We start from the raw sequence: 13262 nt of genomic DNA, 5'->3' as shown, positions 1-13262 counted from the left end.
GAGGCAGGAACACCTCAACGTGTAAATAAAAGACTCTTTATCAGGCACTTATTAGACGAGTGGAATTTGTTCATTCCAGAGTTACTTGCATACGTAAGATCCCTGTGTTACATCTGCTCCTTCCAGGCCTTCTGGGAATCTCAAATATTTCAGCTTATTTGTTTTGGCTGCAGTTTTTTAAAGAGTACATAGCGCTAAGAACTCACCTGATTTTTTTTCCTTTTTAGTGGAGAGTGGATATGTACGTTTTGCCGAGATCTAATGAAACCTGAAGTAGAGTATGATTGTGACAATTTGCAGCACACTAAGAAGGGGAAAACTGCACAAGGTTTGAGTCCTGTGGACCAAAGGGTATGTTTCCTGTAATGCATCCGAAACCTAGTTCCTAGCAGTAGCATAGGCTCTTGGTTTATCTTCTGCTGTCTCCTCCCTCTCTTAGATTATTTTTAAAAATGTGCAACTATGCATTCTTCAGTCAGTGCTGCTAGATAGCAGATGATGTGATACATGTATTTATTGCGTATTTTAAATTCTGTTTTTGTTTCTGACAGGTGAACTTGTACTTAAATCAGTCATCTGGCAGTGTTTGGTTTTAAGATGTTTTCTATTTCCCTTCTGACTTGTGCCCTTCATATCCTGCACACTTTGACCTGATGATCAATTCTATTCTCTTTTGTCCCTTAAACAGTACCTTCCTCTTAAATTTCTGCATCTACTTCTGACTTCCACTTGTGGTGTGAATGTGAGATTGCCCATTGTGGTAAAAGACTATTAAAGGAAATGTTCTTAGAGAGTGACCTGTTTAAAATAACTGTTGATTTTAATCCTTCTTATTTTGATGAGGTCCATATTATTTCATGCTTTGAGATACTTTCAGAAATACTCTTAAATGTCCAAAAATGTATTTAAAATATAATTATATTTAGAGAAGTATTGCCTGACTGAATTGACATGAACCATCCTTGAGCTGGGGAAGGGATTTCCTCTGGCAGCCAGAATATAAACTGTGTTTACTACCCAAAGAATCCATTTTTATATATAGCTTTGACTATTGCCTGTCTCTAGAGTATCATCACAGTGGTCCTGTACGATTACTTTATCTTGTTACATGGCATATCTATGAAGGGACCAGCAAACAGTTCTTTGGAAGAAAATGGGAGGGGAATAATCTTGAATAGTTTAGTATCTAGCACTTTCACAATTTAATGGTGTAGTTTGTTATTCAGTTCCTCTGATGAGAAGCGGGCTGTGGCTCAGTAGTGGAGCATCTGCTTGGCATGCAGGAAGTGCCAGGTTCCATACCTGGCGCCTCCAGCTAAAAGGATCAGGTGGTAGGTGGTGTGAAAGACCTCTACCTGAGATGCTGGGGAGATGCTGCTAGTCTGAGTAGACAGTACTGACTTTGATGGACCAGTGTTCTGATTCAGTATAAAGTAGCTTCATGTGTGTGTGAATAGCAACCAATACTGACTTCTGGAATGTGTTGCCATAGAATTTTATGACCACTAGCATATGAAGTCTTTTAAAAAGATTGCAGAGAATAAGTCTCTCATGATAGAAAGGATACCATCATGTTCAGAGTTATCTTATTTCTGATTGCCAGGTGGTGGGGACAGTCTAACTTTCCATAATGCTTTGCTTTCCTGAGTCATCTGGCTGGCCACTGCTGGAGAAGGTGTACTGGACTGACTAGACAGATCTTTGGTCTGTCCATAAGTGCTTAATTTTTGGTGGTTCCTGGATGGAGCTCCATACACAAAGGACCTTGCCTTCAGGAGCATGTGTTCCACATGCTCTCAAGGGGATCTTTTTATTTTAAACTTGTCTTTGCTGCCTTTCTACTCTGTTCTGAGTCCCCAAGGCGGTAAATATCTAAAACACTGAAACCACATTTAAAATACAAACATATATATAAAAATATTTTAAAACATTAGAGAAGGAACTCCTTGCGCATATGCACAGACTTTGGCTCAGGTTCATAGTCTTTTGAAAGTGACTCTTAAAGGCAACAGCTGGAATTCAAAGAGCTATTTTGGTGAGCTCAAGGACTTGCTGTAGCCCGATGGGATGTTTTTTTTTTAACTTGGAACAACAGATTCTTTATGTTGTTTTTCAGACTGCTTTTGAGACTCCCCTTGATTCCAAAGGTTGTTTGGCCTGTGGCATGTAGGACTTCTGTTTTGAGAAACATGAGTCAAAATCCCTGTTGGCCTGAAACAGTAGGCTGTATGTTTCTTTGAATCCTGGCTGTAGGCTGCAAATAGCAAAACTTGGAAGTTGTCTTGTAACCCCAAGGGACTACAGCAGAATAAGAAGCTTATTTGTTTCAGGCTGAGTAAGACTTTGTTAAATCTTGTTTCTATGAAAATTGCAGTAGGTGTATGAAACTTTTAAACAAAAACATAAAAGAAAAAAAAATTCATTGGTTTTTTTCCCCCTCTAAGAAATGTGAACGCCTCCTCCTTTACCTGTATTGTCATGAGCTGAGCATTGAATTCCAGGAGCCCGTCCCAGCCTCGGTGAGTCAATTATTGCATGTTACCTTGAAGATGGTAAAAGGGAGATTGTACGTTGAGTAGGTCTGAATTTGGAATGAGTGGCATTTACCTGCTGCACTTGTTACACCTATAATGGCCATACATTGGAGTTGTTCATCTGTTCAGTGTTCTTTGAATAAGGGTAGCTGATTGAAGGAGTTCATAATGGGCTGCAAGGAGCCTTTTCCTAATGCAAGTGCCACTTCTAGCAGAAAGGATTCTGCAGAATCCAATGTCTACAGATAAAACAAAGAGGGTGACATTTTCTGTGTAGAAACACAAGTAGAAAAGAAGAATGAGCTTGGTTCTTGAAAGTGAATATTCCATTATGAGAGAGATGAGATTTCACAATACAAACACACCCTATAACTGTGCTGTCTTGTGACCCCAGTGCATGTTTTCTCAACAGATACCAAACTACTATAAAATAATAAAGAAACCAATGGATTTATCTACAGTAAAAAAGAAACTGCAAAAGAAACATTCCCAGCACTACCAGACACCTGAAGATTTTGTGGCAGATGTGCGGCTGATCTTCAAGAACTGTGAAAGGTTTAATGAAGTATGTTAACTTCCAACCAGCAGAATTGTTTTGTTTAATATTGGAATTTCATTCTGCACTTATTCTACACAGTTTCTTAGCTGAGACTGTTTCTGAGTTTTCTGCGTGAGTGAAACAGAGGCAGTTTTATGGCTGATACATGAGAGAACCACGGTGGTGTATTGGTTAGAGCTTCGGACTCGGATCCGGGAGATCTGTTCAGATCCCCACTCTGGCTTGGGAGCTCACTGGGTGACCTTGAGCCATTCCTTCCTTCCTGGCCTAACCTTCCTCATAGGCTAATTGGTGTGAGGATAAAACGGTGGAGAGGCGAATGATGGTGGAAGCCACTTTGGGTCCCCATTGGGGAGAAAAGTGGGTATAAATATCTAATTTTTAAAAAAGTCATAGTGAAGCCCCAATGTTTAGATCATCTACAATCTGTCCTCCCCCTACCCCCTTCCATGCGTAGGGCTGTGATCCTGTTCAAATTGCTGGGCACGATGAAGGTGGGCACATGTAACAATCACCCTCACATCCACTGATGTGCAGTCTACATGCCAGTCCATAGACAATTAGCAAACACGTACTTAATCGTAGTTCTTTCAGTTCAAATATACTGCATGTTATGATTAATGATATTGGATAGACTGTGGATGATACTGCCTAGGGGAAGAATCTATCTGTGTATATTGGGTATAAATCTTGGTTGGTGTGTGTGTGTGGGTTGACAGGTTGTTGTCTGATGAGACAAAACTGGCCTAGGCGACTTCTTTGTCAAGATGTCTCAAGTTGTATTAAAAAGCTGTGAGCAGCTGTATGACGTCATTAAATAAACCAGAAGTTACCTTATTTGTAAATAAAAGTATATTACAGTTCTGTTTATTACATATACAAGGTTTGTGCTTAAACACTCCAGTGAACTTATAAACCTGAGAAATGAGTTTGGGATACAACTCTTTTTCAAAAAATTGGGCAAAATTTATGGAGGATACCTTTATCAATAGCTGTCAGCTATAATAGTTAAACGGGGTTTCACATTCAAAGGGGATTGGGTTACTGCCTTCCTGCCCTCAGTCTGAGCTTCCTGGCCAACTACTGTTGGAAACAAGATGCTGGACTAGGTGAATCCTCAGTCTGATCCTGCAGAGCTCATTAGCTGCTCCCTGGTACGTAAATAAAATGCCAAACAAAATAGCTTGAAAATAACGAATCAAGGAAGTCTTATTGGATTTTGTTGCTTTTTGACATCTCGTGGTGCGCTTTCTTTTTGCAAGGCTCAAAAGCATTTCTTGTTACTCCACATAACATAGAGCCCTTAACATAAGACCCACCATCTATGGCTGTGTCGGGCAAGTAATGTCCGGAAAGGGGTTATAATGCATGGGTGTCCAACCACTGTGTAGAAGTCTGAATGCTTCAAATGCACACTTTCAGATGCACACCAGCGCACTTGCATCCTGCAAAAAGCTGCCTTGAACCCACGAGGAAAGGCAGGACACAAACCTGCTCATAAATAAACAAATTAATAAATAATATGTCTTATGAACTCAAATACTGGTAATGCCTTAAAGTAATATAATACTAGAAGAAAAATAGAGATGGATAGTGAGAAAGCTAGTATAGATGCTATAGAAGATTTAATCCATTCAGACATTGTAGATATGAAATAGTCTCCTTGTTTATTAATTGAAAAGTTGGCCTGGATCTATTAGTGGGAAAGCGGTTCTTTTTCTGCTGATAGCACCTTTCAACTATAGACGGCCATTTTGCCCCTTTTCTGTTCCTGGAATCTACTAAACCCCCCCCCCCCCATGAGCAGAGTGTCAGGAGGAGGAGCCATAGCAGGCGAGGTACAGAGCAATCCTGGGGACAGTGCAGCTGCGGCGCCTCCACAGAGGCTTCCCGGACAAAAAAGGGGTTAAAAAACAAAAAAGACCTTAAAATGGGGGGGGGGGTAGGGGGGAGGCCCCATTGGAAACAGTGATGCAGTGCCAGCAAAAATGGTGACACAGCAATGCCATTGCGTTGGGGGTGTTCCCAGGGCAAACGGGATTACGCAGCTCCCTAATGGCAGCTCTGCCCCCTGGAATGCCTACCGGGATGCTGGTGCGGGGACTTGCACCAGGAGAATGCCAGTGGGAGGCCACGCCAGTGTCCGAGGGCCTTGCTGCCACGGTGGTCCACAAGGGCCGGCCAAGTGGTCCTACATCGGCGTCCATGCTACTTTGCATGGGGTCATAGGGGTCACGCTGGCTCTTAAGAGCATCCCCCCCTTCCGGATTGCACAGGAAATGTCAAAAAAGTTTGCTTTTGCTAGTGCTTGCACTAAAGAGGATCCATTCTTCCACCTGCTCTGGACAATCTTGAACTGTTTGTAAATATGAAAGGAATAGGATGAAACATCAGCATATTCTTTATTTTCTCTTGAGGTGCTTTCAGACAGCTCTCACTTTCTCTTAAGTTTTTAAAACAGTGATATATTCTACTTATTATATTTTGGGTTCCTCTTTTGAGATGGTAAAGAACTAAAAGCTTTAACCCTCTCCCCAAATGAGTCACTATGCATTTATGACTTGTAACTTGACCTTACTAACTGAGCTTAACTGATGTGGAAAAGCTGCATTTCTCAGAGCTTATTGATTTAAGGAACAGAAAAGCATTCACTGTGGACGAGAAAGAACTTCTGTTGCTCTTAAGGGGAGCCATGCCAACTCTAGGAAACAACAATGTAGGAAATCTGGCTCTTTTGTTACATTTGTAGACCATAAGTCGCATCGATTTTCTCTGTGTTTTTTAACATGTTGGGATTAACACTATCAAAATCAGAAAAGACCCAACAGGAACACAACTGTTAGCCTTTTCTTTAGTAGACGTTTCCATAGGGGCCCTGAGGAAATAAATGGCTGCTGTGCACCAATGAGACAACTCTCACCTCAGTCTCCTGAGTAAGTGTGTTGTGAGTTTAACAATATTGGGCTTCTGTGATTGGGATCCACATCTGCACCGATTCCATTAAGGGTTGCATACTGTAAACTCAGTAACAGAGCCTCGTAGAGAGAGTCGCCTCTACGTCACTGCATTTTAAAAATAAATTGGTATAGCTGACTTCAGTCATCCGATCCTATGTGGTCTCATAACTTTAGAAGGGATTATAATTTCCTTTTTTTTGACTCTGGTATCCTTTTTAGATGATGAAAGTTGTTCAAGTTTATGCAGAAACACAAGAGATTAATTTGAAGGTAAGCTTTTCAGACCATGCACACTTGCTGAAGGGATGTGCATTACCCAATGGTGACTATTACTGTCTGTTTACTTTGCAGGCTGATTCAGAAGTAGCACAGGCAGGGAAGGCAGTTGCATTGTACTTTGAAGATAAACTTACAGAGATCTACCCAGACAGGACCTTCCAGCCATTACCTGAATTTGAGCAAGAAGAGGATGATGCTGAAATTACAGATGACTCCGATGAAGATTTTATACAGCCTCGTAGAAAACGTCTAAAATCAGATGAGAGACCGGTGCATATAAAGTAACCTGATTAAAAAAGACCTAAACTATTGTAAAAAGCAAAAACAAACATATTTAAGTGTTCCTGGGATATTATCACGCCTTCAGGGGCCATCTTGATGAAGCTGATAGTGTTCAGACAGTATTAGATTACAAAAAATTTGTGCAGAAACATTCTTGTCAAAAAGGGGGGGAAGCTTTTAACTTTTTTTTTTTTAGTGTTTGGATTTTCTTTTCCCTTTCCGCAGAGATTGCCCTCTCATTTCTCAGATACAGAGGTGCAGGATGAAGACAATGCAGGTTTTGTATGATACTTGTACAGACAGTGAATTCTTTCACTGCTTAGTAATTTCTGCAGGACTGGACCAAGGCAGTCGTGCTTCGCTTTTCATGCAGGTCTGCAGTCTTAAGCTGCAACAAGCCTTCCTCAAGATCATCTTCGTGCAGTCCCTAATTGTGAACTGGAATGTGTTTTAATCATCGTCTCACCTAAATGGTATTGCGGATACCATATTTCATGTTGGGTCAAATAGCTAGGTTCTGCTTTTCTTTACTGGCCTTGTGTAGAAGAAGTACTTCAACTTGATGATTAAACCATTTCGAATTGGAGAATGCAGGAGTGCGAGTTCTTCATATATGTAACATTTAAGTGTGGTTTAAATTAATGCTTTTCAGTAGGATTTGATGGTATTGAATGGAAGTCCTATGCACACAACACTTAAGCGAGTTTCCTCTTGGAATTTAATCCTAATTTTTCCCCTTTAGAGGCAAGATGTTGGCTGCAATACTGGTTACATAGTTTTTAGTATTTTAAGAATTAGATTGATGTTAATAACTGGTGACTATCCAGTCTTCCCTAATACCAGTTTCTGATAGATCACTATCAGCAAACAATAACTTTGTCAATTACCAAATGTGTAAAATTTTCCTGTATTCACTCTGTCTTATTTGTAAATAGTGGTACTGTAAATCCTTTCAGGACAGCAACATTTGCTGTGCTGTTTTTAAGCTAATGTGTATTCTTACTAATGTTCCTAATCAAGAACAGATTTGTAATATGTTGTCTATTTCTAAAACCGTGTTCATAGTTTGAAGTTATATATTGTTTTGTTAGAGCTACTCAGAGTTTTCTTCAGAAGCAGCTTAAGTGAAATGTCTAAGGGAGAAGAGAATGAGCCCGCTGAAAACAACGTGTCTTGTCCCTCCTTAGCATGAAATATTTGCATAGACAGTGCATCAGACAAGAGACCTGTCGGTAGATGGGCTAGCTCCAGTGGGAGATAACGTGTACATAAGCAGGCTCTTCAGTTCTGCCTTGAAGGGCAGGAATATCTCTGCATTATTGTAATTTAGCTCTGAACAGGTAAAATCCCTCATATGCTTGGCCTGGTCTTGATTGGACAGCAGCCCAGGTATTATTCGGTTTTAAGTCCTTGTACAGAATATTTTTGTTATGCCAGTTTGAATAAATGCAGACCATATTGAGGTGACCAAAATGTAAAGATTGCTGTGACACTGAGATTCTTTTGGGTAGCAAATGGCTAAATTTTTTACATGTGTAATGAGCATATAATTCATCATGACATGTAAATGTAATTCATCCCTACAGGAGAAATGAATAGCTATTATTGCACAATGTATTGACTCAGTTATGCTCTACAGAATTTTAATGTACGGTAAATGTCTGTCTTCATTTTCCATATCCAGACAAAGTAACAGTTCAAGACAGTATGTGGCTAAGATGTGAAAAATGGTTACGGAAGTGCATGGCTTTTGATTCAGTTTCTTGAACCATCTTTAAAAAAGCATTTCAATCAGAATCAAATTGATTCTGAATTCTAGAATTTGTAAAGTGTACTCAAAAGGCATTTGTCTAGCAAATGAAGTAATTTTAAAATTGTCTGTATTAAACCTAGTGGGTAGTTGCCCTATTTAATAGCCTGGTCAAATATTACTTTCCCTAATAGAAATTCAGTACAGTAATAATGGACATGAATCTCCAACTCTTGCCCCCTTTACTGTTTTCAGAATACCGAAAACAATATTCACCCTGGCCTGCATTATATTTTATTAATGGGATCTCTTGACATTAGAACCCACCGAATCCAGGTATGGGTTCATGACATTGGGGAATTCCCAAGGCCAGATAAATTCAGTATAATCCAGCATTAATGTTTCCTTCTGTGTGCACTTCAGGGCTGGGTGAGTGTGGACTTGAGACATCACCTCTTACTGTGTTGGATTTCCAGCCAGATCTTATGGAAGTTTTGTGTGTGTACTTAAAATTGACATTTTGGAACACCGCTGAGTGTCCATAGGGAAAACTAGAACAAAACACTGATAACTTCATTGGGAGAGAGTGTAACGTGATTGTGCATCATATATTCTGGTGTGACTCAGTGTGCATTCGAACATGTGCCATTAAACTTAAATTTTCTAGTTTCTCTGGCACCTAGAGTTTCTGTCTTTTGTACTTTAAAGAACGTTTTATCAGCTGGTTTTCCATATTGCCCGAAAGCTGCTATCTGATTGTCACAATTTTTAAACTATCCTCTCAGTATGTTGGGTTAATTCCATGTTTCTATGCTACTTATAAAAGTAGAAGATCTGCTCTTCTGGGGAGCTAACTATAACATCTGCTGTATCCCCTCCTGCAAACATCATTTGGCATTTGCCATGGTTTGATTTGTGCAACCTTGCAGAGTTTAGTACTGAGAGAAAACGATAGTGTTTTCAAATTGTAAGGATACTTCTATTTTGTACAAGACAATAAATAAATAGCCTTCTCAAACAAGTTAATTTTTGTTGCTTTTTCCATCTGGTATTTGAAAGACAGTAGATAATTGAAAAATTCTGTACAGCTACCACATTTTTGTTAGTGATGAAGGATGTCTGAGCTAGATGAATATGTCCATCTAGATTTCATACATGTTTCCAGAACTGATGATTCAGTCAGCCAAAGTAACTCTCCTGCCAGCCTGTTATGTCCAATCAACGGCAGCTCAGCACAATTTTTGTTCAAAATGTGTGCAGTCAGAGCAGCCTCCATTTGGCAGGATGCCTGTGCAATAATTCTGTTAGAGTGGGATTGAGAACACACCGGTTTGTAGTAGATAGTGGGGCTTCCCTGGCATGTGATAGGGGTTTACCTGTGCTGCATAATTACAATGTAATTTATGTATGATGTGGTTCCAAGATATTCTGTTGCTTAATTGGACTCTTAAGCTCTGGTTTTAAATGTTCGTGTAAAAACAAAACAAAAATCTCCAATATCTCAGTTGTGTGTGTTCCTAAAGTTTATGTTAATCCAAAGAAGAAAAAGGCAGTTTGCTTTGAAACAGGAAGGACAAGTGTACAGCGTGCTGACTGTGGACTTCTCAATTACCTCAGCAGGTCCCCTGCCATGTAATTACTAGTGATTAGTGTTAGTTTAACCAGCTAAGTATGTTCAGGTCTTAATTGTACCCTGGAATTAAGTGTCCTACCATATACTATTAAGGCTGAGTTACTATCCAAAAAAGGGTGTCCCCCAAGCTTTTAAGTAGAAATGCTGTTAAATGTAGATAGCCTTTTTCAAATGAAAAGATTCCCATTAATACTGTTTGGAGTGGTATTGACTGATAGCATATTCAGCACTGGAGAGATAATGTGGAATGTTTTATAAACATATCTGCAACCAACCAATATTTTTTGAACAAATCACTACCAATTTGCCATTCTGTTGTATAACCTAGTTTATTAGCCAGCCCTATTTAAGGTAATGGCAACGTTATGTTGAAGTTGAGTGTATAATGTGTTGGTTGTAGGCTTTTTTTCTTTTTCCTTCTCTTCCTTGGAAAAAGCAATAAAACTGCTTTGTCTGTTGCCTATTAGCATGGCAGGAATCCTTTCTTTTGGATAGTGGTTTTATAGGAAAGTTTTATGTGTATTGCCCAAGTCTAGCTTTTAAAAAAATAATAAAAGTGTGCAGTTATAGTGTGGCATTTTATTTTAAAAATTGGGGAAAGTTAACATATTTTTTTAAAAAGTAGGTGTTTGAGTAAATAACGGAGGTACTTTTCTAAAAACTTTATATGCCACAATTTACATAGACCTATTTCAGATTAATGCACAAGACCTGTGATGTCAGATATGGCTACCACGTTTTCCATTTTCTCAGTTGCACGCACAGAAACTCCATCTGTCATAGCTGTTTGTGTTCGCCTGCTTGTTTCCCCCCCTCTTCTTTTGGTGATGTGTCTGAATTGAAATAATTTTTTTAAATTGTAGTTGATTTGGTTCTTAATTTGGTAGCTGAGTTAACAATAACAAAATGCAGTTTGCCCCTTTCCTGTTGGAGTGCTTTTTGCAGTTGAGGAGCTGCTGCTTTCGTTTACCATGATTTGTGACTATGTACAAAGAAATGCAAAGAATTTTCTAGGTCTTTTCATTTGTTTCAGCATTCCCCTTAGTAGGAACATGAATTTCAAAATGGAAGATGATGCATGTTTGTTAAAGGCCTGCAGACGTGGACATTTCTTCAGTTCAAAATGCCATTAAACGTGTATATAACAGGTCTATAAAGATTTGTGCAATTTAAAAGCCTGTTTTAATTTTATATGTAAACATACAAATCAAAGGGTTCAGTTCCCAGCATTCTTAATCTCTTAACGGTAATTAAAACTGGTACTTTTTGCACATAGTTAACTTTACTGATTCTTCAAAAAAAGTGCTGTTTTTGTGGTATTGTATTCTCTGAATAATATTTAATTTTTTTTAACAAGTTAACGTTCCTAATTGTTCAGTTCCTGTGTTTTTGGCTGGTGTGTAATAAAGGCATTTTTTCCCCTTTTACGTGATTATTTAATACATTTAGCAGCCTGTAAATATTTCTTGTTAAATGCTCTGGAATGTGGTGTAGCAGTTGTACTAGAACAGTTTTAAGAAGCATTGTTTGAAAACCACTTTGTTTTGGTTATTTCTATTAAATTAGAAAAGGAAGAATCTTTCAAATGGAGTATTCATTTGTAACCTTCCATCCTGAAAAAATGGGTGACTGTTTTGGAGGGTAATTTGCATAATGATTACTGGTATGGGAAAGTGAAAATAAACAGTGGGAAGTATGTTCAAAAATTCTTGAGAGCAGAGATCCCCATGAGGCTGGTCATTGTTGTCATTGTCCTCAGTTTCAGTGTGCCTAATGTTTTCATTGTCATCAATTTCAGTTAGCCTAGTTTTTTGTTGCTGTTTCTATGCCATTGTTGTTGTATGCCATTTGTTGTATGCCATATGTGCAAATGATGCAAAAATAACTTTGAAAAATGCACATTTTTACTGGGCAGAATTCAGCACAGGGAAACAACTGAAACAGATTCAGAAGAAAGGAACAAAAATCCAAAATGGGTGGTGGTGGTGGTTGAACTGAACTACACAGCTCCCAAAATTAGTTTTCTTCTGTTTTTAAGAATAGCAATTTCTATAGCATGGGTTTGAGCTAAGTGGGGAAAGTTTTTACCATGGGATTGGATTTTTTTTTTTTTTAAAGGAAGGTCATTGTTTTTAGGCAAAATGCCTTTTAGCTTATGATTCCCAAAAGCCACTGGTTTTCAAACTATCTTTAGGGAATTCTCCTGATTTCTGCCTTGCTTGCTGAAGAGCTGGTCCATATTAGTTATGGTGTATTGCAGAAGATTCTGTTCTCATATGTATGTGCAATTCATGAACTGCATGTGAGGTATTAGCCAGGCCATCTTGGCAACCAGCACTCTTCAGCTGTGAGTTGCATGGAAACATCAGCAGCAGTCTGAGATGTGGGTGGAAATTAGTTCAGGGCTTTTATTTTTCCATGCATAATTTTCCATTTAAAAAGGTTCATAAAGTTAATAGTCACTGGATACCATTGCCAATAAAATATAAGGCAAGCATGGCAGTTTCAAAGTTGTAATTGTTTTTCAGGTGATTATACCTAGGAATTTGTGAGAGTACACTGTATGTTTCATTGACGTAAACGGGGTGTGGGTGGAGGGGGATTAAACTACAAATACATACATTAATCCAAATAAAAAATCAAGTTATGAATTCACCAGAAGAATAATCACACTGTCCCATCCACAGGGCAAGAGGAGACATATAAATAAGAATTTCAGGTATGATTTTTATTTGCTTTGCACAGCAAATCTGATGTGAAAGTAGCAAATAATGCAAGTAATGCTTCGAGGAGAGACTGAAACTGAGGTGCCCCAGTGACCTTGCTGGAGGAGTGAAATTCTGTTGAAATAGATGTGTAGACAGTCATGGCTATGGCACATCGTGCATAGCTCTTTCTATGTGCTTAATAACTTCTTTTAAAATTTAATTTTCCCTGCCTCCAGGTTTTTTCTTAAACTGCAAGGGAATGTACAGGCCATGTCATCTTTAAAGTATTCCAACACAAATAGTTTCTGTGTAGAGCAGGGGTCCCCAATCTTTTTGAGCCTGCGGGCACATTTGGAATTCTGACACAGTGTGGTGGGTGCAGCCACAAAACGGCTGCTGCAGGACATGGGGGGGGGGGGAATCACAAAATGGCTGCCCAGCTTACCTTCAGTTACACAGTGAAGATCCTTGTACTGTGATGGCAGATGTTGCCAAGCAATGTTTCTAAAAATCTGCGCAGCCAATCAGAAACCTTGCAGGGCAAAAGCCCCTCCTAGCCC

The 13262-nt window shown here is 39.1% G+C and overlaps 1 protein-coding gene across 1 annotated transcript in view; it reads left to right on the top strand.

Moving 5' to 3' along the window:
- TRIM33 (tripartite motif containing 33) overlaps positions 1–6835 on the top strand; it is a 67735-nt gene extending 60900 nt beyond the window's left edge. Inside the window, exons 17-21 of the mRNA XM_056844476.1 lie at positions 228–351; positions 2445–2519; positions 2947–3099; positions 6270–6320; positions 6402–6835. Coding sequence (XP_056700454.1) covers positions 228–351; positions 2445–2519; positions 2947–3099; positions 6270–6320; positions 6402–6614 — 616 coding nt within the window. The 3' untranslated portion in view covers positions 6615–6835. The remainder of the gene's footprint in view (positions 1–227; positions 352–2444; positions 2520–2946; positions 3100–6269; positions 6321–6401) is intronic.
- The last annotated feature ends 6427 nt before the right edge of the window (positions 6836–13262 follow it).

This window comes from Euleptes europaea, chromosome 2 (assembly GCF_029931775.1).
Source record: "Euleptes europaea isolate rEulEur1 chromosome 2, rEulEur1.hap1, whole genome shotgun sequence".
NCBI lineage: Eukaryota > Metazoa > Chordata > Lepidosauria > Squamata > Sphaerodactylidae > Euleptes > Euleptes europaea.
This window is presented reverse-complemented; position numbering and strand designations above follow the sequence as displayed.